This window comes from Plasmodium chabaudi (assembly GCF_900002335.3).
Source record: "Plasmodium chabaudi chabaudi strain AS genome assembly, chromosome: 3".
Classification (NCBI taxonomy): Eukaryota; Apicomplexa; class Aconoidasida; order Haemosporida; family Plasmodiidae; genus Plasmodium; species Plasmodium chabaudi.
In genome coordinates this window covers 540,655-565,746 of record NC_030103.2, presented here as the reverse complement: position 1 = coordinate 565,746, position 25,092 = coordinate 540,655, and the positions used below count along the sequence as shown (strand labels likewise).

The following is a 25,092-nucleotide window of genomic DNA, read 5'->3' as shown; positions in this document are numbered from 1 at the left end:
ATGTCTTTTTTTTTATGTATTATTCCTATTTAAACGACAACCATCCTGCATATTTTCCTGCAAGTGTTTTTCGTTTTTTTTTTTTTGTTTATTCTTTTTTTTGTCATTTTACATTAATCTTTTTATCGTTAACCTTATTAATCTATATTTTTTTTTTTGACCATTTCAAGCATATATGCTGATTATACAGATTTAATTTAAAATAATACAATACATAATATATCCTTTAAACATTTTGTTTTTATTCCCACTCCGTTTCATTTTTTTTTATTTATAACGGAAAATAGGGATAAATGTTAAAGTAATAAAAACTTAAAATTAATCATATACTTTTAAAAATAAATAATTTAAGACTTGAAAGAATAAATATCACAAAAAAATCAAATAAAAAAAAAATGAAAAATATGTAAATATAAATAAATATAAATAAATAAATATGAATAAATAAATATGAATAAATAAATAAATATGAATAAATAAAAAGCTATAAGGTATAGCAAATATATTATTTTAGTTGGCCAAAGAAATGTGTTAAAATGGTGTCTTTCCTTTTTTTCTCATATTCCTATTCCTATTTTTTAAAGTGTTTTGTGATCACATATTTTGTGCATCATTGACACGAACTCGTCAAAATCGATCTGTGGGCAGGGAAGCAGTAAAGCAAATAATGTAAAACAGGGCAAAGAATGGAAAACAAATGCAAGTCTAGCACCCTTTTTTGCCAATCAACTTACCATATTGTCTTTGTTTTGGTCAGCCTCCCCTAAGACGTCATTCCATGTTTTTTCGCTAATTGAGGTCAAGCCAAATAGCTAAAAAAAAAAATAGCGAAAAAATAAAAAAAAATAAAAAAATAGCGATAAAATAGCGAAAATAAAAAAAAAAAAAAAATAGCGATAAAATAGCGAAAAACGAAAAGGTGTGACAGCCATTTTTATATCCACACACACAATGCAAGCAAAATAAAAGCCTCATAGTATTACATTGGCAAGCTCTTCTTTTGTGATTTTTCCACTTTTGTCAGTGTCAAATAAATTGAAGGCCCTCCTTAACCTCTCCTCACTGAATAAAATTTGCTTATCCATACACACGGAAATAAATTCTGCAAATAAAAAAAATGTGCATACAAATGTGTGCATAAAAATATGACATAAAATAGTCACAACAAAACATGTGCTTATCCTCATACCTGAATATTCGATATATCCATTTTTGTCGAAATCCACTTCCTTCAAAATGTTGTCGACTTCCTCCTCCACATTTTTTAATTCACCAAGTTCGTTCTTAAACTAAAAATTGGCCGAAAAAAAAGTATGAGCATGCATATGTATGTATATATGTATATGCTTGCATATATGCATATATAGTGTGCAAAAAACGAAACGAATTGATGATCGCCCTTACATTTCGCAAGACGTTGTATCCTTCTATAAGTTCCTTTTTGTCTAACTGCCCATCCCCATTCTTGTCAAGCTTTTTAAAAATGTCTGTAAGTTCTTTTCTTTCTTCTAATGTAGTTAATTTACTACCAATAAAAAGTATAGCTGCTTGAGCTAGCTTTTGGCTTCCTTCAAATTTTCTCATATTTGATAAAGCACCACATAATGTCTTTTGATCACTTTTATTAATATTATTTGCATATTTTTTAATCCATCGACTATTTAAAGCTTCCTCAGCTGTACATCTTTTATTATAATCATAAGTTAACATTAATTTGATTAATTCTTTAGCTTCATCACTAATATTTTTCCAATCATTAAAATCGAAATAATATTTTCCTTTTTCAACTTTTTTTATAATATCTTGATCGTTTTGTCCACCAAAAGGAGGATACCCACAAAGCAAAATATACATAATTACACCACACGACCAAACATCACATTTTTCATTATATTTTTTTTTTAAAACTTCAGGAGCTATATAATATGCAGTACCTAATCGATCTCTTAATTTATAATCCTTTGAAAAAAAAGATGATAAACCAAAATCGACTATCTTTATATTTAATAAACTATTCTTATTTTCTAATAATATATTTTCGGGTTTTATATCTCTATGTACAATATTATGTTTATGCAAATAACATATTCCACTTAATATTTGTTTCATAATATTTGCTGCATCACATTCATCGAATTTATGTCTGTTAATAATCTGCTCGAATAATTCTCCACCTTCATAAAATTCAGTAACTAAATAAAAATATTTTTTATCTTCAAATACATCAAATAATTTTATTATATTTGGATGGTCTAATGATTTAAGTAATGATATTTCATTATATATTTCTTCGTGAAACTTTTCTATATTTTTATTATCATCTGTATACCTTCCTTTGTCGAACTGAGATTTTTTTATTACCTTTATGGCTTTTTCACCATGCCCATTTTTTTCTTTACATAATAAAACCTCACCATATGCTCCACTACCTAATTTACGAACTTTAAAATATGCCTCACCAATTTTACCTTCTTTTTTTCTAACATACATACCAGGATTTATAGCTATCTCTTCCCCATTCTCAGTATCTTCACGTTTATTATTTTTTTTTTTACCATCTCCATTATTTACCTTACTTCCTCTCACATCATTTACACTCTTACTTTGATTACACCCCATTTCATGTTAATTTAAAAGCTTTCTGTCTTATTATGATTAACCAATTAGGGATGGCTCAATCGTTGATATATTCTGTATGCGTATATATTTATACATGCACGCGAAAACCTAGCTATCTTTACAATATAATATATATCTGTGCATATATATTCAATATACTTGCTTATACACTATTTGTGTTTATGCCAAACGAATAGTACATGAACAAAGGCTATAAAAATAAAACATTAAGCTGGTCAAATGTTTTCTTGTTTATGTACATATTTTGTGGTTACTTGATGGTGTACACTCATACGTACGTGCATGCATATATATGCATACAATATTTGTGTGTGTAAATGTGCACATATATATATATTTATTCATTTATTTTATATAGTGTAATATATATGATACATACATACATACAATATCGTAGAAAAATTGAAGAACATAAATGGCGAAAAAAAATTAACAAAATAAATATTTATACAATTGGAAAATTTGCATATATAAATTTACATGCACATGTTCATATTTTTTTTTACTATTTTTTTATTTTTTTTTTTTTTTTAGCGTAATATAACAATAATTAATTTAACTTTTGCCAGGTAAAAGTATGTGTGTTAATTATCAAATGAATCTAAATATCGCTTTTAGGTAATAAGTATAAATACGAATGAGAATGAATAAATGCTAATAATCACGAAAAAGTACAAAACATACTATATTGCTATGTGTACCTCCATATATATACATGCATATATTATATGCACATGCATAATATTTATATGCACTGTGTGTATTAATGTGCATATACTATACCCATACGTATGTACATAAATATAATACATACGGGTACTCACAAAATCTTAAATATACTAAATTTCATTTTTTTTTCCTCTCATATTTTGTTATATAATGAAAAAAAAACGAATTAAGTAAAATGTAAAAATATTTTATATTATAAAAAAGAAAATAGTATATCATAAAATACTACTATAATATCGTGTATGTAATATCCGCATATATATCTTATGTGCACGTAATTACATAAATATTTTCCATATAACATATGCGTATAGATATCCGCATAAAATTAATATTGAACTTATAATAAACTGTTTAAGAAGAAAAACGAGGATAGAATTTTATTATCCAAGAAAGACATTTCATATCCTCGTGCATTGCTTAACAATTACATATATATATCGTATAATTATTTACGTTTTTTATTGGGACGCTATTTTTATTCTCTAACTTATGTAGACGTATTCTCATGATACTCTTTTTATATACTTGATAAATTTCCTCTTTCATACTCCCTTTATGCACTAAATATCCATATTTCCATTGTTAAAATTGTAAATTATTCCAGTGAAATATAAAAACAAGCATATTTATCAACTATATTTCTCTCTCTCTATATGTATGCATACATTTTCAATAAAAAACTGCATATCTATTATACTCTTAGCATTGCTATGTAAAACATTTCTTTACCTATTATATGGACTACTCATGTAAATAATAGAAATTTTCAAATATAAAGCATTCTACCATTTACCCACGTCCTATACATTTGCTTTATTATTTACTATTCCTTTAACATTTTGTTTTGGTAATATTCAACGAATGTCATGCTAAAGTGAAAAGCCGATAGTAAACATATATAACCATACTAAAAGAACTTATAAATTAAAATTTTATTTTTGTAATTTTTCAAAAAAAAAATATTATTGTACATATTTATTATGCATTTACGTACACTATTTGTGTAGGTATAAAATGATAAGTTAATTTTAATTGATAAAATGGGGAACATAAAAAAAAGAAAAGGCAAATATGCATATATGGTTATGCAGTCTATGTCTCATTTTGCTTATCCATACATTGGATATATATGGGCATACAAGGTTGTAAAAATGAGAATATGCAAATTTGTATTTTTGTTGGAAAATATAAATTAAAACAAGTAAAATTATTTAATTTCGAATGGTAAACCTTTTAAATTATAAAAAAAATTCTGTCTCGTTCTTAATGTATGCAATCCAACTGATCACAATATATTAAGGAGAATAATTTGTGTGCATTATTTTTTTAATTAATATGAGTACTAGCCAATTTTCCTTTTTTTTTTTTTTATAAACTAGCTAGCTAATTTTTTTTTGGTGAGCTAAAATTATTGTTGCCATATGCCTCTCACTAATTATTATTATTATTATTGGTGTTTTGAAATTCTTTCTCTTTTTCTTTTATGGACATAATTTTTTTTTTTGCCTCCTCAAGACGCTTCCTTTCATTGTCTACCCATTCAAAATCATTTGGGGTCATAATTTTTACGGTCATATACATAGCAAATAAACACCAAGCACAAATTGATAAACCTGTTATGAAAACTTTAAATTCAGTTGAAAATGTAGGATTATTTTTATGCTTATATTTTCTAAATGTATTTATATCTATGTTTGTTATTTTAAACTCGGGTGTGGGATTTTCTTTCTTCTTAAGTTGCAAAAATCGCTTATACTCATCATCCATTTCTTTCACACTCGGTCTTTCCACAGGATATGGCTAAAAGGGAAGAAATAAAAAAAAACGAAAAATAAGAAAATCGAAAAAATAAGAAAATCGAAAAAACAAAAAAAGGACATAACAAAATGGAATGGCATTTCCTACATTTGAAATTCTCTTGGATGATAAATACCGGGCATTATTGAAAAAATTAAAAATATATTTCCTTTTACACACAAAAGATAAAGCCATTGTACACTAATATTATTCTATTTTTTTATTTTGTCATTTTGTACTACTATCTTATTCGTTCTCTTTATGCTTATTTATATGTTGTCACCCTTTAACCTCTAAAATGTTAAATACAAGTAAAATTTTTATCAGCAAATTTTATTAGTTGAATGAAATAGCTCACTGAATTTGAGGAAACAAAGGGGACATACGCTACTAAAATTGAAGTAAAAAATATACCACCATAATATGCTATATATATATATATAATAAATAACAGCACAACAAAATGAACAAATTAAAATGCACATGATAATGTATAATAATATGATAATTTTTCAACAACAAAAACACTTTTTCAGTTTTTAAGCATATTAAAGCTAGCTCTTTTAAAATATAATCGTGTGGAAATTTCTTAAAAACAAAAAACTATAAATTTTATTAATCGCTAATTTGACTACTGTCCGTTGCTGTTGTTGGCATACCCTAATATAGTAATACCAATGGACGAATAAAATAATAAAATATTTTTCCTCTTAATTTTTTTGTATATATATTGCCCTCACCTTTCTTCGTTTTGTAAAACGTTAAGAATTACCTAAACACCATCTTTATATATTATATATAAAAAATTTTGATAAGCATTTCTATTAATATTGTTTTCAATATTTTTATAAAATTAAAAATAATATACGCTATACATTCATAATATATATATACATACCTATGGAATATTCACAACCTTTTCCCATTATAATTATATTTTATTTTTTTTGCATACATATATAATAATTTTATCGGCTGTGATAATCTATTTTAAGTTTTTATAATGTTATATTTTTTTTTATTATATTTATTTTTACCTAAATAAAATATATTTTTAAATTTGCCATGGTTTATCTTTGTTTTTATGGATAACAATCCATATACATAATTGAATATTTTTCTATTTTTACTTTATTACTTCTTTTATTTTTTTTAAATTCTTTGTTTAACTATATTCCCGATTTTTATATTATAATAATTTTAAAACAAATCAAATACTTTGTAAACTATAGATATTTTCATTTTCTTTTTGATAATATACCCTTTTTTCCATACATACGCATGTATATATAACCAGTTCAAATAAACAAACCAAATAACAACAAACACAGACTGAAGAAAATCTAGCGAAATGATAATTCATTTCATTTATTAGTTTATTTTTATTTTTTTTTAAAAATATGTCTTATTCCAATTGACTTTTTTTTTTTTAACTTTTCCTGACGCATTAGCTAGCTATATTTTTTTTTTCAAAAATGATAAATTTTATACTTTTTCAAAATAGACAGGGAAAAACCATATTTTCAAAATGGTATGAATTTTAAACAAATGTTTTATTCAAAAATAGGAGAATAAATATGTCAATACATGTGTTATATATATGTATGCATTTTTCATAATATGCCCATCGTTTCTTATATTATTTTTAGGTATATTAATTGTGATGAAGGAAAACGAAAACAAATCGAAAGAAATATAAATAAAATTTTAATAAACCGAAGCGCAGCCTATGCAAATGTATTTGTATATGAACAATTTAAAATTATTTACAGATTATATGCAGGTTTGTATATATGATAAAAACTATTTCTACAATGGAATACTTATTCATGTTATTGTTGATGTAGTAGCACATATTATATGTAATTTACTTATTTTATTATTTACATAATTATAATTATTTTATACTTCTACTTTTTATAGGACTCTATTTTATTGTGTGTATTGAAAATGAAAACGAGTTGTATATCCTCGAGTTTATCCAATTCATGGCCCAAATTTTAGACGCATTTTTCACAAATGTATGTGAATTAGATCTTCTTTTTAATTTTCATTTATTATATTATTTTTTTGATAATATAATATTAGGTGGATATATATATGAATTAAATAAAAATATTATATTAGATAAAATTAGTAAAATAAAAAAAATTTTATAATCCCACAAAATGATGTTACCCCTTCGTCTTGTATTACCTCACCAATTATAGCCATTGAACAGAAATCCTGAATTGATATATGGCATGAAAAATGAAATAAAATAATATATATAGCTATATATATTATACAAAAGATTATTCCTTGGTTGATAAGAAGACTAACCCTGTGTTATGTCCCCCTACAATGTTTGCATTTTAAGTTTTAGATTAAATACGTGATATTTTTTTACAACCTTATTTGTTAAAAAATTATATATATAACTTTTCATGCACAATTATTTCGTCTTATTGTTTTTGTTTTTTTCGTTATTTTTGTGTTATTTTTAGTGTGAAAAAAAAACTATTAATTTTTATTATATTAATTAATATGATAATCTAAATAAAATTTTAATAAAATTTTAATAAATTTTTAATAAAATTATCTGGGATGAATTATACCCATATAATATATATTTCCCAGAATAGGCAACAAAATTTGTCATCTCTTTCCATACTATATGCCAATTAAAAATTATATGCTTTCGTGTCACACTATTAAGCTCCTTAAAATAGGCATTCATACAGTAAAAGAGAAAAATAAAATATATTCTAAATATTTTTTTGTATATAATTAAAATGCGGTTATAAATTGAAAAGAAATAAAATTCTATATCCATCCCTTTTCACAACGTGGTTGGATATTTTTTTTTTTTTTAACTTTTTTTGGAAGCTCATTTTTTCTCCTACTTGTTTGTAATAGAAATTGTATAATCTAGTAACTATGGGGAAGAAATAGAAAGAGAGAAAAAAAAAATTTGAAATATACATATTCTATAAATAATATTAATATATAACTTATTTTGGCTTGTGATAATAACTGGAAAATAAATGCCTCCATGAAATTCACATCAACTATATAGCCAGAAATATTTTCATAATAAACATGTACAATCATAAGCATGCATCCAAAAAGATTGCCAACACTTTTAAAAGGTATATAAGATTTTCCAAATGGGACGAAATTCAAAAATATGAAGAATGTTTGAAATCTTTGTCAAACCACGAAAAATGTGTGCGTATTGATATAAATGGGAAAAATAAAAAAACAACAAAATATTTCTTCGACAAAAATAAATATATATATGTTAAAAATAAAAATGATATTAAATTATTTGATAAAAGAAATGGTGGGGAAATTCAAAATACTCTAAAAAATATAGAGTTGGGCAAGCTCACAACCTGTTCTGAAAAAAATGAAAACAAGCCAAAAAAAGAAGATAGTACAATAAAAAATACAGACATAAATCGTAATAATGCAAAATTGGATATCACTATATATGATTTAAATAAAAATGGAATGATAACAAAAAAAGAAAGACAACTTGAAAGATCTTTCAAAAATTTCAAAGACATATATGATTTAACAAAAGATGAAATTATATTTATGAAATTTATTGAAAAAATAAAAATAAAACATATATTTCCTCTAATAAATAATATAAGAAAAAATATATATATCGAAAAAAACCAAGAGAAAAATATTTTAAATTGTATTTATAAATATTTAAGTTACCATTGTTATGCTATGAGACTTAATGAGTTTCTTTTTTTTCTTTTTATATTTCCACAAAATATTAAATATTCCAATAAAGTTATTTATTATTTGTCTAATATTATTAACAAAAACCAAATAAATATGAACACGTTCATAAATTTAATAGATGAAATTAATTTATTTCACATTAACGTACATATTAATCAGATATACATAAATTACCTAATTAGAAATATACACAAAATAACTATTTACAATGTTTTTTATTTACTAACTAAAGGTTCTTATATATTTTTAGTCTTACCTACAAGTGAAAATTCATCTACAACTCAGTTAAATAGCCAAAATCTTTTGTTTAAAAATAAACTGTTACAATTATTAAATGAACAAGCTAGCTATCCAAATTTTGACGACATAAAAATGGAATATTTAAATTTTTTATCTTATAATTCTGAAAACTATAATTTTTATTTACACACTTTTTTTAATGACATATATATTAGTTTATACAAAAATATTATTCTTCACAATTTTGATAAAATCATTAAAAAAAACCCAAAAGATGTCGACTTTTTTAAGCGGATAGCTGCACTAGCTTCATCCAATGTTACTATAAATCACATGAACCAGCTATTATTAAATAGTTTAAATGACATGAACATGTCAGAAAAAAACACAAAAAAAGAGATATACCAAAATACTAAAATAAAAGTATTCCCTGATTTTATTTCACAAAAAGACAAGCAAAATGATCATTCAACAATGCATAGTCAGCAAAAAAATAATGATATAAAAACTGAAAATACTATGAATTTCAAAAAAGAGACTAATATAGGAAATAAAAAATTAATTAAAAAGAATTCCACAACAGTAGAACATAACAATATACAGCGAAATAAATTCAACATGCCCAACTTAACTATAAATAGTTATACACTAGAACAAAAAAAAAAATTAATCCTTTTTTGTTCGCCCTCTGATAAAATAAAAAGTTCAAATTATAGTGAAGTAAAAGAAAAATATAAAATTCCAACAAAAATAACGGATAAAAATATTAAAATTTTTCTAAAATTTTTAAAAATTATAAATTCACAAAAACAAGATTATATAAGTAATACTATTCTAAATAATCAAAAAAATAATATATATAATACAATGTTATCTATGAAAAAAATTGCAAAAAATGAAAAAAATATATCATTTCCAAAAACATTTCTTAGTTTTTTTGAACAATGGGAATATATAAAAAAAGGTTATATCGAAGACTCACTGAATAAAACTAACGAAAGGAAAACCATTCCATACAAAAGTTCTTTTGAAATTGAAAGTCAATCTCATCCCCCTATCCTCGTCCAAGATAAAGAGAGAAAAAAAGACATACATTCTATAACCTCAATGCAAACAAATGCCAATTGTAGTTCAAAAGAAAGGCCTCTTATTCCTAACGAGTCTAAAATAAATAAGGGAAATCTAACCCAAGAAAAAGTAACTCCAAATCTTTTTCAACACAGTAATAACAAAGAAAATAATGATAGTTTATGCCAGTCTAAAAGTCAAATGTTGTCCCATAATGATGTTGTTATAAAAGAACCAATAGACGAATTAATAAATAGCATTTATTTGAATCCACGATTTAAAGAAAAGTTTTATCATAAATCGCAAATAAATTATATTTCAAAATTTTTTTTTTATGTTTGTAAATCATATGAAATATATATAAAGAATTCCTATAAGGATGTTCAAACGAAAGAATATAAATTGTTAAATGATAAATTTGAAATAATTTTTTATGAAATATTTACTTACCTTTTAAAATCTTTAAATCTTATAAATATTTCAAATCATTTATATTTATTTATTTCGTTTTCAAAATATATAAATCTTAATGAGTTTCATTGTTTAAATCTGAATAATGAAAATAGGCATATATTCAATTTAAAAAGAAAAAATAAATTTGTTAATATTTTGTATGCAATTCATACAATTCGAAAATATCAGTATGACGACGTTAAAGATATATTGCAAGACAAAGATAACGATAGGTACTTAACTTTCAAAACTCTTTGTGATGAAACAAACAAAGAAAGTTTTAATTTACCAACAAATATAGACAGTGCAAATGTACAGATTCAAAGAAATCACCAAAATATTCAGAATGTAATACTTGAAAATTTTGATATAGACAATGTATTTTGCTCAAAAAATAAAAATATGAACAGTGCATGTGAAAGTGTAAAAATAAAAAAAAATTATAAATTACCTGACTGTTCATATAAAAATGGTACAAATAGCATGAACATAAACATATCAAGTATGTTAGAAAAATATCCATTGTTTAGCAGTTTTAATTATATACTAGCATTTTTGAACAATTATTTAGATTCAAATAAATTCAATCTTAACAGCTTTTTAGTTATTATATTTTATTTAGAAAAAATTATCCCCTCTTCGTTAGTTCATCTTTATCATTTAGAATCTATGATATATAAAAACCACCAAAATTTTATTAACAAATATTTTTATATATTTAATGGATTAAATAATAGCCAAACAAAAATTCTTAACAAGTCATACGCAATTCAAATAAAAAAAAATTCTATTCAGCTAGTTAACGATTGCATACCTTCACAAATTTTAAGACAAATTTCAGGACAAAAGAAAAATCAGGAGTACAACCATAGGTGTAACATATTTGATAATGTTGAAAATATATTTAAAAAAAAAAAAAACAATAATTATTTTTTTTATTCACCAGATAATACAATAAAATTCTTTTTTTTATATAGCCAAAATAAAATATATCATTCATCTATATATTATGATATAACAAAACATTTATACAAATTTAATATAAATAATATAGATAATAATATAGCTTTCATTATGTTTTCTGTTTTAATTCAATGCAAGCATATCTATAAACCTTTTTTATTTTCACTTCTTAATCTTATTTTAAATTTAGAGCAAACAAATTATCGAAACAATTTGTATATTTTATCTACAATCTTATTAATGTTAATAAATCAGTGTAAAATAAAAAAGAAAAATAAACCACACACAAATTATATCTATATAAAAACAAGGTTCTCAAAAATCAATTGGAAATACTTTTTCCCTATCCATATTTTTGTTTCAAAAAATGTAAAATTTATTTCAAATCAGCTTATCAAAACATTCGAATCAAACATTACATCTAATTATCATATATTTTGTCGAAGTCGAGAAAAAGAAAATTGCTTAAATACAAGTAGCCTTGAACCGTCTATTATTAATTTAAAAAATATTGAAATGCTTCTCAAAAATAATATCACCAAAATGGTGCAACAATACAAAGAATACATAGAACAAGACCAGAAGAAGCAGCTAGAACAAAATAGCCAAGCAAAACAAGTTAAGGATCCCTTATCCTACTTCTATTATTTAGATAAAGATATCGAATCAGATTTGTTTCTTATTTGCCAAAATTTTTTGTCGTATAATTTTGTAACTAGCCATTTCACCTTACCAAGGGACTCTCTTTATTATCGAATTTTGTCCCATTTAAAAAAAAATCAAAAAAATTAATTCGAATAAATCAGACTTTTCAATTCGTTATATTATATACTATAAATATATTTTTAAATATTAAAACTGTCTTTTTTTTTGTTTTTTTTTTCGTGGTGTTTTGTGTAAATTCACCTGTTTATGCCATACAGATGAAAAAATAAATAAAACGCAAACATGTGCATGTAAGAGGTATGTACATATGCAACCTCGAAATATAAGTAACGAAATAACTTATGAAAAACATTATTCCTTTTTAAAAATTTCTAAAAATTTCTGAATACTGTCCTTTATCTGATCCTCAACTTCAGACAAATCACAGTTTTCTTGAATTTTCTTCAAAGTATCAGAATAATTTGCATCTAAGTATTCAAAATATTGGGTCTCAAAATCTTGAACCTGATCTATGCTTAAATTAGCTAGATAATCTTTTGTTGCTGCATAAATTAAACATATTTGATAACTTATATTAACAGGAGAGTACTGTTTTTGTTTTAAAATTTCTGTAAGAATTTTTCCTTTTTCAATTAATTTTTTAGTAGATGCATCTAAATCAGAACCAAATTGAGAAAAAGCAACTATTTCTCGAAATTGAGCTAATTCAAGTTTCATAGATGAAGCCAATTTTTTCATACATTTATATTGTGCACTACTTCCTATCCTAGATACACTTAAACCAACATTAATAGCAGGTATAATACCTTTATAAAATAATTCACTCTCTAAAAATATTTGACCATCAGTAATTGAAATAACATTGGTAGGAATATAAGCAGATACATCATTATTTAATGTTTCAATAACAGGTAATGCAGTTAAACTACCACCTTTTAAAGTATCATTTAATTTAGATGACCTTTCTAATAACTTTGAATGAATATAAAATATATCACCAGGATATGCTTCTCTACCTGGTGGTCTTCTAAGTAATAAAGATAATTGCCTATATGCAACTGCTTGTTTACTTAAATCATCATATATTATTAATGCATGATTTCCTCTATCTCTAAAAAATTCAGCCATTGCACATCCTGTATATGGTGCTAAAAATTGTAATGGTGATGCATCTGATGCACTTGAATTAACTATAATTGTATATTTTAATGCATCATATTTTTTTAATAAATTTACTAATTTCGCTATATTACTTTTTTTTTGACCAATTGCTACATATACACAATATACTTTTTCATTATCTGGAACTTTATCATTTATATTTTTTTGATGAATTATAGCATCTATAGCTATAGCTGTTTTACCAGTTTGCCTATCTCCTATAATTAATTCTCTTTGACCTCTACCAATAGGAACTAAGCTATCTATACATTTGATTCCAGTAATAATAGATTCATTAACACTTTTTCTTGCTATAATACCTGGTGCTTTAACTTCAATTTTTCTTCTTTCTTTTGTTTCTATTTTTTTTTCACCATCTATTTCATTTCCTAATGCATCTACTACTCGACCCAATAATTCATATCCCACATTTACATCTATAATACGATTCGTTCTTTTTATAATATCACCTTCTTTTATATTTCGATCATTACCAAATATAACAATACCTACATTATCATATTCCAAATTCGTTGCCATACCATATGTTACACTACTTTTATCTTCTTCATTATGAATTTCTACTAGCTCGGATGATTTTACATTATTTAATCCAAAGGCTCGACATATACCATCTCCTACACTTAATACATATCCAACTTCATTTGCACTTGTTTTAAAATCAAAATTCTCAAATTTCTTTTCTAAAATTTTTGATATTTCCACTGGACTTATTTTTGTTGAAAAGTTCAAGCAACTTTTACCTAAACATGGCTTCCCTTTTCGCGTCACTGCGCTTATTAAGTTTTTCCCAAAGTTTTTATTAACTCTTAACATTATTAATTACAGCTAGCTTGTACTATTTTTATTGTGTGTATGATGCTACCTTCAAATAAATATTAACAAACCAGCAAGGTTATATATGTATATTTTTGTGTGTTCCTCTTTGCTTATTCTTTGCAAAAACCTCGCTTGGCAATTTTGGTACTGGGTTTGTTTCCTAAACATACACAAACGCAGTATACGTATTGGGCTTGACTTGACTTAGTCACTTTACAATTATTTCCAAATGTATCACCTTTTAAACTATTGTTTTTATTACTTTACATTGAAAAAAAAATATTTACACGGATTTATTCGTATTAATTTATTTTATGTACTCTCATTCATACATGTATATAATTATTTTACATTTATTTATTTTAAAATATTATGGATTTATTTTTTCCATTTCATGGAATATAATTTAAAATACCTAAACATATAAATTAATATAATCTAAATGTATATATTTAAAACAAAAAAAAATGATTATATATATGGTAATATGCAATTTTTGTTACTTCAATTTTTTTTGTTTTCTCTGCTGTTAATGTACACATCAATTCATTTGTATTACATATGTTTTAGTATAGGGCACACAAAAAATATATTACATGTTCATACATTTATACATTTCACAATATTTTATATTAATATAATTTTAATTCATGTTTTTTTATATTTAATTATGTATATTTTTATTTTTTTCCATGTTTTTCCTCAATAAAAATTTAAAATCTAAAAGTGCAACAAAAGATCTTCCTGATTTCATATACAAACATACATATATATATTTGGGTGAAGCTTTTTCCTAACTACCAAAATATATAATTAATATAGGAATATACAATTTTACTTTAAAAATAAGTTCTTATAAATAAGTTATTATAAATAAACTGCTATATACATATATAACAATTTTGTGTATATGTTTGGCTTATTTAACATTTGTACTCATACACAAGGCCATAAAGCTAAAAAAAATTATTTTATTAAAGCGAAGTTTTATTTATTGCATATATACATATCTTTTTTGTTGGAATAAAAAGTCAGAAAATGTTTTACTATGTATATATATTCTTATATTATTCATATCAAAGGTTTAGTTCTTATTTACCTTCGGTTTGTTCAATTCTAACTGGCTTATTTATTGGCTGTTGTTTCCGACTTTTATTTTGGTCGTTTTATTGCGGTATTTTTTGCACACCAAAAAAACAAGCTAAAATGAAATTAGCTTTTTTATTAGCTAGCTTTTTTTCTTTTTTTTTTTTCTATTTTTACCTGAACAATGTGCATACATATTTATGCATACTCTATTTAAAAAATAATGCCCTTTCCTATTATTAGTTACACTATAGAAATGATACAATAATTTACTCTTATTATTTCAATTAATACTATATATGATCATATAAATATTCGGCATACATGTCTATGCTTATGCATACTATATATGTAAATATATTATTTACAATGAAAAAAATTATGACCAAAAAAAAAGCTAGCTAATAAAAAATCTAATTTATTTTGATTTATTATGCCTGTGTGTAATGGTATTATTTAGTTGGATTTATTTTTAAAACTGCATGTCTACTTTATCATACTGATCACTGCAGATCTTTATGCCCAATATTGCCAATGGTGGGTAGACATAAATTATTTTCACTACTACTACTTCATATGATAAGCAAAAATTGTATAAACAATATTTCAAAATTTAACGAGCATTTCCAACTGAACGAACAATTTACATACTATATAATGAGGGCAAAATGAAGTATGCAGGGATTTTTTTAAAACTGCTAGTAATAGTTGTTATAACAATTCAAGAGATATGGCTTTCTAGCTCTATAACGCTAAATAAAATATTTTTGTGGATTATAGACAGTACAATTACTATTACAATATCGTATTTTTTATTTAGATCTATAAACAATATACAAATATATACTATATATGTATATAGTATAGTAACAAAAATATCAATAATATATTTTGTATCACTTCCAAAATATATAATGAATAAAAACCATGAAAATATATTAACAATATCTTATTATGATATATTTTCTTATAAAATATTTTTAGTATCAAAATGTATATTACTATTAATATTAGTATATATATTTTTATTTTATATTATAAATTTTTCTTTTTTAAATATACATAATATTAATAATGAAAATGCCATATTTTTTGTTATAATTGTTCAAGTTACTATAGATATAATAGACATATCTTATTTCTTTTGTTCTAGCTATTTTAATTTCTTTTTATATTACTTTAGATTAAAAGAAGAATATTACCTCTATACTCAATTTGATTTATTTTTACATACTTCATTAAATACACAAAATATAATTCAATTCTATCGTAACACTCTTAATATATATGAAATTATGTTTATTGTATATGGTGTATTTATATCTTTAAATATATTTTTACATGCCTATTCCTTGCCTAGCTATTCCTATGAAACAGTTATACAGAAGAAGGGTGGTGCTATATCGAATACCCTAAGAAGCCATCAAAATTATTGTATGGACAATCCTGAAGTTTATTTTATACATTTTTCTCCCCTTAACAATAATCCACATTACAACTTAAATCAATACCTTAGTCAAAAGTTTTTTCACTCTAACTCATTAGAGGGTAAAGGAATAGAGAATATACAAAAAAGTGAAATTTTCTTTTCTTTTCAAAAAAATAATAAAACCAAAATTTCACAAAATAATAAATTTCAGCTCAATGTAGGAGGGGATGCAGAATCGTGTCTTAAATATATTACTATTTTTCGATTGTTCTTTACTGATATACCTTTTCTTGTAGCTCGTTTGTTTAACTTTTTCCTTTTTTCGGATGGTTCGTAAAAAAATTGAAAAAAAAAAAGTTACAGAATAGACCCAAAGATGGGTCTCAAAAGTGGTGTCAGCTTGCTTGGAAAAGTCTCGGTCTACTTGATGGAAAACCTACACATGCTCGTGACTGTAGTGCATTCTTATTTGTTTATACTTTTTCTTTACAACCCCTTTTTCAGCATATGCGGCGCAATCCCTCTTTATCGTGAAAAATATTTGCTTTATAATTATTAACACGTCTAGGATGTACCGAAACTCAAAGTATTACAAGCAAAATGTGAATCAGAAAACGAAAGTAGACACAAAGAGAAGAAGTGAAAACAGTGAGAAAAACGTATACAGACTTATAGGAAAAGAAAGCGAAGATAATAATGAAGAAATGGATATAGAACAGATAAAATACAATTTTGAAAAAAAGAAAAGTATAAGCTTATTAATAAGTTCTATGAGTAGTAAAAAAAAAATAATTAAAAAAGAAAGTTTTAATGAAAAAGTGGATATTTATAAAATAAATGAAGAAACTTATAATAGACCTACTAATATTATCTATGACAAAATTCAAAAATATTATTATTTTTTATATATAAAATATAATGGAATAGATTTAAAAAAAAATATATCATGCTATGTTGATGATATTAAAACAAATTCTATAAAAAATATTTTTTTATTTATTTTTTTTATTTTTCTTATAGCTATAAAAATAACAATTGTAGCTATCATATTTGCATTTAATATTGATGATCAATTAAAAAAAAGTTTATATCAAATTACACATTTTCATAATATTCAAAATATTGAATTATCTTTAATGCTTTATATTATTTTTATTATTATTTCTGTATATGCTATATCAGCTTTTTTAGTTTATTTTTTTACATATTCTTTATTTGAAGCTATTTTTATGTTTATATTATACATTTCAAATTTGTTGTCCTATTCATTTGTTTTATTTATTTTATCTTTCTCTCCACCATCCTATGATATATTTATCTATTTCACTCCCAACAAGGATATACTCTTAATTCTCTGCGTTTTCATATATGAGGTAAAAATAAAGTTTGCACACCATTTCTTTCTTACTCGTTTGACATATTACTACTACTTTTTCATCGTCCTTTTGCAGATTCATTTATTTCTTTCTGACTCGTACATGTTTATATATATGCTGCTTGGTGGAGAGTATATCACATATAAATATAGAATAGAGAGTAACGAACAAAATAATTCTAAGCAAAATGAAGAAGCATCAGTATCTATTTCTGTTATATCATTCATGGTTGTTAAAATAATAAAATATATGAAAGCACCAATATTATTAAACAGTATTATAATTGGAAATAATCTTATTAAAAATACTAGACTAGATAATTTTTTATTTTTTTCTCATATTAAAGAAATAATTATAAAACTTATTATTTATTTTTTTTGTTTTTTTATGTTTGAAAAAAATGATTATATAAATTTTCTTTTTTTGGTTGCATTATTCTCAATCAATATATTTATATCCTTACTTTATTTAATATTATCAAAAATATACAGAAATGCTGCTATGAAATCTATAATTGCTCAATCTATATTTTCAGATATAAATCGAGGTATCTACATATTCCTTACATGGTTATATTCGTTTTTTACTTTGTCTAGCTACTTCATTTCTTTCTTTTCCTCTTCAGGTCGCATCAAAGAGACAAGCATGGGCCATGAATTAGATAACCTATACACCAAGTACTCCTATGATCATTTAATTTTGTTTAACAACTCTTTAAACTATTTTTAAAATTGTAAGAAGCCAAACATTTTCACTCTTCCTTATCCTTCTTGCCTTTTAAAAAACGAATTTTTATTTTACGAAAAAGTGTGTGCACATATATGCTTACACAATTTGATAAGCTAAACAAATTTGCTATACAATCATTTTTTCACCTTTCGAGTTATGTAATGTATTTACTGGTTTGCCTCCGAATTTAAATCTTCGAACTTTCCAAAAATGTTTTTAAATTTAATTCCTATAAGGGATTTCGTTATTTCTGTTTCTTTATTTTTTATTAATAATTTTTGTTTTTTAATTTCATCTTCTAATTCGGTTATTTTATCGATACCTTTAGGTTTATTGGAAAAATGATCTTCTTCAATTATAATATTATTCAAATTTAAATTATAGAATTCACCACTTACTGATAATTTATCAGTTTGATTAGTCTCTGTTTTATCATTTATCATATTTATTGCATTATCTGATTCTATTTCATTATGACCTGACTCAACGTCTCCCTCTGATAAATGCACCATCCCTTCTGCGTCTACACAACTTTCCTTTTTCCCCCCCTTCTCAGTTTCATTCTTTTTTAATATCATATTTGGGAATGTATAATTTTCTAAAGCATTATTTGATTCGTCATATATTATCATATTTTTCTCTAAATTTGATAAATCATTTTCTCGAATTTTATTCATTTCTTTATTTAGTGTTTTAGTTGGACACTCGATTTCTTCGCATTTGCAATTTTCTCTTTCCATCTTATTATCTACACCGTCATCTACTGCTTCCTTTTCTTCGCCATTTTCATCTTCATCTTCTTCTTCTTCTTCCTCAACAGTGCTATTGCTATCCTTTTCTGATGGAGTCATTTCACGCATCGTTTGATTTATTTTTTTCGATTTAAATATAAGTTGCTTATTTTTAGTGTACCATTTATATATTGTTTTTAAATAATTTAATCGGTATGAAGTTATTGTAGATATATGAATATCACTTAGTTGATCGTTTAATAATTTATAAAAACAAAGACATCGCCATGTATAGTCTTTATCTTTATCACTACCTTCATCCTTAGTATATATTTTTAGTATATCTTGAGCTGAAGGATAATTATTTTTTAAATCTGTTTTTACTTCTAAATAAATTTCTTGGATTTCTATATAAAGAGATTTAATATTATTTTTCATTTCATCTGTTAAATTTTGTTTACTTAATAATTCATTTAATTCATTTAATAATCGATTTTCCTGACTGTCCATTCTTTTCAAATTTGTTAAACAATTTTCTGAACTTTCTTCATTACCTTTTTCGTCATTATCATTTTTAATATTACATTCTATTTTATCAATAAATAAACCTGCATTGTTCATATCTTTCCCCTTGGAGTCTAAAACTGTTTTAGGGAATACATCTATTTCTTTCCCTGTATAATTATATATATATATGCATGGGTTATCATTTGTTAATATATCTTTAATACTTCTCCTAACTTGAATTTTTTTTAAAGGCAATCTTTTTATTTCCTTATTTTGAATATTACTTCGGTTATTTAATTCGGCTTTCATTTTTTTACAAAATTTCAAACAATGTATTTATCAACTTTGTATACTACGTGTGTGTATTATTACATAAAAACACATACATCAAAATTAGTAAAACATTTATATGCTCATTCAGATTAAACCAACAAAGACATACATTCCTCTACAAAAAAAAAGACTATATACCTTTCATAATATGATTAGCCTTATTTAGCATTTTTCATTATATAAAAAAAAATTAAAATTTTTAATACTTTATAATTATTCACATAAATTATGTCGATATTATGCCCATAATATACTCTCTTTATGGCCTAAAAAAAGACATACTTATAAACCCAATTAAATAATTAATTAACTGATTAACTAATTTAAGCGCGCATATATATTTTTCTATGCTTGCACACTAAACAAAATTAAAAAATGACCTTTTAATATAATTATTTCAAACTTTGATATATTTCCTTTTTCGTTTTAAAATTTCGGAGACCTATTAACACGGAGTTATTTACTCTCGTTCTTATCTCTCCATATATTATTTCGCATTTTTTTTTTAATTCATTTTTCTTTAACAAAATATTTTTCCGACATTTCCATAGTAGAAAACTTATAATAATTGCATACAAATCACGGATCACATTTTGGGGAAAAGAAAAAATATATAAATAATCGAAAGGACAGTCCATAAGTTTACATAATATATATATGTATACTATGTTTAATTTATGGACTTATGTTTTTTTTTCATTAATTAAGATAATATATGGGGAATACATACTGACATTCTAAACACGTTTTCTTTATTAATATTTTAAAATGTGTCTTTTCTCCTTTTTTTATAATACTACATGCAAGTGTAAGGAAAAACCAAATATCTTACATTATACAATATTGACTAATTTTTTTTTAATTCAAAAAATTAATAAATTATTTTTTTTCATTGTTTTAGTAACCATATTTTACTGTTTTACTACCTTTTCGAAATATTGCAATACAAATAAATTAAATTAATTTGTTCATAAAAAAAAGTTGTTCCCATATTTGTTCTGATTAGCAATAATTTTTTATATTATATTTTATTATTTTTTTTTTTGTATTTTTCATGTATGTTAATTTTTTAATGAAAATACTCTATTTTGTTCTGAATGCTCATAATTTTTCTTTTTTTGAATTATCGAGTTTTCAGATATCAATTTTTTGCATACATACTGTATACAACATTTCACTATTTTTGTATTTCCGTGTGTTATCGTCTGACTAGCTGTGTGCTAGCCAATCACATACATATACAAATATATATATAATTATATGCATATATATATTTTTACCTTACCAAGCAATAACATTTTTGCTATTATTTTTTTTTAACCATTCACACACATGTATACATGCACAATTATACTTAACAAGCAATATTTTTTTCCGTTTGTACTTCCTTTTTTTTTGTTTTTTGGGTATTTTCGTTAGTATTTCATCCCCTTTTGAATAAAATGATTCCCAAAATTTTGGACGATTGGAGAATATCTTTTTTTTTCAATTTGACTACATTCATAATTCAACAAATATGGCTGTATTACATACTTTTTCACTACAACAAATTTATATTACTACTATGTGTGTTTGACATATATATATTTATCCAGTTGTGTTTCAACAACTCACAGGCATTTGCTGCAATCAAGGGAGGAACATGTTGGTTGTTGTATGTATATTCCATATCGATTAAAGTCATATTTATGTATTTTTTTGCATTCAATGATAATGACATATTAGAAAATACAACCACGGATTATTATAACAAAAGTATAATATTTATATTACTAAGTTTAAGTACCCTTATATATACAGCCCTATCAGTTAAATCCTATAAGCAGCTATATCCCGATGAAAACACGATATCAAATGAAAAGATATTTCATAAAGATTTAATTTTACATGTAGTTATAGATTTATTTGATATATTCGAATTATTATTTACCTTATTTAGATTACCACATATTATTGAAAATACAAATTTTTGGATAAAAATAATTGGAGGAGTTCTAATATCATTTTCAGTATATTTAAATGGATATTCATTTCCTATTATATCAATAGTTGCAGAAAAAAATAGTAAAAATTTAGACTTAGGAGATATATATTTTTGTAAAAAACATGCTGCTGTTATTGGTATCATATTAATTGATATCCCATTTATGATATTACGATTTTACTTATTAGTATTTTACTTTTCAAATATCCATTTTCAGCCTCTTCTAATTAAGAATATTTGTTTTATACCAATTAAATGTATTACCATAAAACGGTGTAATATAATCTTCAAGAAATTGAGAAAAGACATAGACTATTCAGACATAAACTCAAAAACCAGCACCCGAATTAGTGTTGTCAATGATACTGTATCCAGTGTTAATAATGCAAGCACCAACATAAACCGCAACAGTTTAAAAAGTATTCCTAATAATAATGGGACTGAACTCGAAAATATATCAGATAATGAGGCATCAATGGGTAATATGATGAGTAGAAACAGTAAGTCCATTTATTTAAATAATTTAGCTCATAGAAAAAAAAATTCTATTATGCCTATGAATGACATTATAAAAAATGGGATGATTGATATTAAAAATGGGCAAGATGCCTCAATTTTAGTTGACAACACAAATAATAGTCGCATGAATGGAAGTCATGCAATCAATTTTGATGAAGAAGAGGGACAAAGAAAAAAGATAAATAAAAAAATAAATTTTGATGACTTTAATAATGATGATAATGGGATATCTAATTTAAAAGAATCTTTTGAAAAGATTGTAGAAAATAGTATATTAGATATTCAAAATATAAATAAAAATACAATTCGAAAGAAATATATTATGAACAAGTTAATGCATGTAAATACTTCAAATAATGAAAAACATCATTGTTATTTAGATGCTAATTTAAAAGTTTCATATCCAAATCAATTACGATTAATGATACCATATATTATATATTGTCTTGGAAAAATAGCTATGTCTTTAGTTATTTATTTTTTTTATACAAAAATAGATATATATAGTTTAAAATTAATGTTAACATCCAATAATATATATTCTCAATTATTTGAAAATAATAATATAATATTTCTTGTTGCTCTGTCTATTATATTAGGGAATTCAATCATATCCTTTTTCTCTTTTATATTTATATCCTCATTTTTTGAAGTCGTATTTTTTGTTTTGTTTATATTTGTTAAATGCTTTTCCGATTTTCTATTTTTATTATTACTAGCATATACTAGTATTTTTGAAATATTTTTAAGAAATATTAATCAATCAGATAAGTACGCACCCTTTTTTTTCTTATGTTTCGCAGTTATACCATCTTTTAAAATAGTCAGAAACATTTACATATTTTTATGCTCTTTATCCGGAAGACAATTTATTGGATATATTATCAGACCATTTACAAATGACGAAAGAAAAAACAAATTACAAAATTTTTTAAATATAAGAGAGTATCATAACATATCACAAAATATTACAACATACTTAAATAGCGAATTAAATTTTTTTAATAATAATGAAATAGATTCAAAAAAAAAATTCAAAGGGGATTATAAAGGATTTATATCAATAGCTTCCCTTTTGATATATATTAATACAAAATATATGCATGGATTATGTTCAGTTTCAACATTAATGATTGGAAATAATTTTATTAAAAATTTACGTCTAAATTATAATATAAGAAATGCACACTTTTTGTTAATATTATCGGATTTTTTAATTAGATTTTCTCTACTATTATTTATATATATTCATTATAAAGTTAATATTATTTCTTACAAACACACCCAATATTTTTATTATGGAATTACAGCTATCTTTTCTCTTGATATTTTTTTAAAATATTTCTACATGGTCTTGTCACATAATTATCGAATATCTACCATGCAAAAATTAGAACTAAAATCGATATACGAAGATATTTATTATAATACCAAGACAAAGAAAGAAAATTCCCAAAACATTTTAAAAAATTTGTATAACAAATATCAGACAAATACTTTTTACTACCACAATATTCCTCTTTTTTCGGAGTTCGCCTAATTTGGTAAAATTCCCCAGATTTAAAGTCACACACACTATTATTATTATACATTTTATGTATTTGTTTTTTTTTTGGCAATAGCCAACTGCTAAACTGCATGACCCGTTCATGCAATATTCGTCCAGCTACTAGCTATTTAGAATGTTTTATTAAAATTTGTATGAACATACATGTTTTTATTCAATTTTTAATTAACTTATTGCATTAATTTTTTTTGTTTATTTGGCTATTTCTCTATTTTTCCATATGTTGCAAACTATTTGAACAAACAACTTGTTTCCTCATTTATCATATAGACCTTTTTTTTCAATTTTAAAAAAATGAAAGCATATGCTTAAAAAATAAAAGTATTCTGAAATACTGTTTTTATCATAGTGTAAAAAAATAATGATAGCAAAATAAATAAATCACAAACAAAATAAAATTAAAAAAACGAAAAAAATATAAACAAATGAAATGGTGCCCATGTACACACCAAATTTCAGAAAAAAAATAACGGAAATTTTTAAAAGATAAAAATACTATTTAATTAAAATAACAACATGTGAATTCATCA

At 23.8% G+C, this 25,092-nt stretch overlaps 8 protein-coding genes across 8 annotated transcripts; 4 read left to right on the top strand and 4 right to left on the bottom strand.

Annotated features, from left to right (window-relative positions):
• Positions 1–578: 578 nt before the first annotated feature.
• Positions 579–2,619, bottom strand: PCHAS_0316300 (calcium-dependent protein kinase 1, putative; the record flags this gene model as incomplete). Its single annotated transcript, XM_740142.1, has 5 exons — positions 579–638; positions 735–812; positions 984–1,102; positions 1,190–1,289; positions 1,405–2,619. The coding sequence occupies 5 exons, from the start codon at positions 2,617–2,619 to the stop codon at positions 579–581; spliced, it is 1,572 nt and encodes a 523-aa protein (XP_745235.1).
• Positions 2,620–4,803: 2,184 nt separating this feature from the next.
• PCHAS_0316200 (conserved protein, unknown function) lies at positions 4,804–5,364 on the bottom strand (the record flags this gene model as incomplete). The annotated part of the gene is made up of 2 exons (XM_016799918.1): positions 4,804–5,172; positions 5,278–5,364. The coding sequence occupies 2 exons, from the start codon at positions 5,362–5,364 to the stop codon at positions 4,804–4,806; spliced, it is 456 nt and encodes a 151-aa protein (XP_016653227.1).
• A 1,280-nt stretch (positions 5,365–6,644) lies between these two features.
• On the top strand, positions 6,645–7,328 carry PCHAS_0316100 (AP-2 complex subunit sigma, putative; the record flags this gene model as incomplete). Its single annotated transcript, XM_016799916.1, has 3 exons — positions 6,645–6,700; positions 6,819–6,952; positions 7,093–7,328. 3 exons carry the CDS (start codon positions 6,645–6,647, stop codon positions 7,326–7,328), a joined length of 426 nt encoding a protein of 141 aa, XP_016653226.1.
• Positions 7,329–8,250: 922 nt separating this feature from the next.
• PCHAS_0316000 (conserved Plasmodium protein, unknown function) lies at positions 8,251–12,426 on the top strand (the record flags this gene model as incomplete). Its single annotated transcript, XM_738052.2, has 1 exon — positions 8,251–12,426. One exon carries the CDS (start codon positions 8,251–8,253, stop codon positions 12,424–12,426), a length of 4,176 nt encoding a protein of 1,391 aa, XP_743145.2.
• A 225-nt stretch (positions 12,427–12,651) lies between these two features.
• PCHAS_0315900 (ATP synthase subunit alpha, mitochondrial, putative) lies at positions 12,652–14,298 on the bottom strand (the record flags this gene model as incomplete). Its single annotated transcript, XM_729348.2, has 1 exon — positions 12,652–14,298. One exon carries the CDS (start codon positions 14,296–14,298, stop codon positions 12,652–12,654), a length of 1,647 nt encoding a protein of 548 aa, XP_734441.2.
• A 1,757-nt stretch (positions 14,299–16,055) lies between these two features.
• Positions 16,056–18,921, top strand: PCHAS_0315800 (conserved Plasmodium membrane protein, unknown function; the record flags this gene model as incomplete). Its single annotated transcript, XM_016799915.1, has 3 exons — positions 16,056–17,145; positions 17,321–18,739; positions 18,818–18,921. 3 exons carry the CDS (start codon positions 16,056–16,058, stop codon positions 18,919–18,921), a joined length of 2,613 nt encoding a protein of 870 aa, XP_016653225.1.
• A 167-nt stretch (positions 18,922–19,088) lies between these two features.
• On the bottom strand, positions 19,089–20,468 carry PCHAS_0315700 (conserved Plasmodium protein, unknown function; the record flags this gene model as incomplete). The annotated part of the gene is made up of 1 exon (XM_016799914.1): positions 19,089–20,468. One exon carries the CDS (start codon positions 20,466–20,468, stop codon positions 19,089–19,091), a length of 1,380 nt encoding a protein of 459 aa, XP_016653224.1.
• A 1,466-nt stretch (positions 20,469–21,934) lies between these two features.
• PCHAS_0315600 (TMEM121 domain-containing protein, putative) lies at positions 21,935–24,535 on the top strand (the record flags this gene model as incomplete). The annotated part of the gene is made up of 1 exon (XM_738863.2): positions 21,935–24,535. The coding sequence occupies one exon, from the start codon at positions 21,935–21,937 to the stop codon at positions 24,533–24,535; it is 2,601 nt and encodes an 866-aa protein (XP_743956.2).
• Between the last annotated feature and the right edge of the window lie 557 nt (positions 24,536–25,092).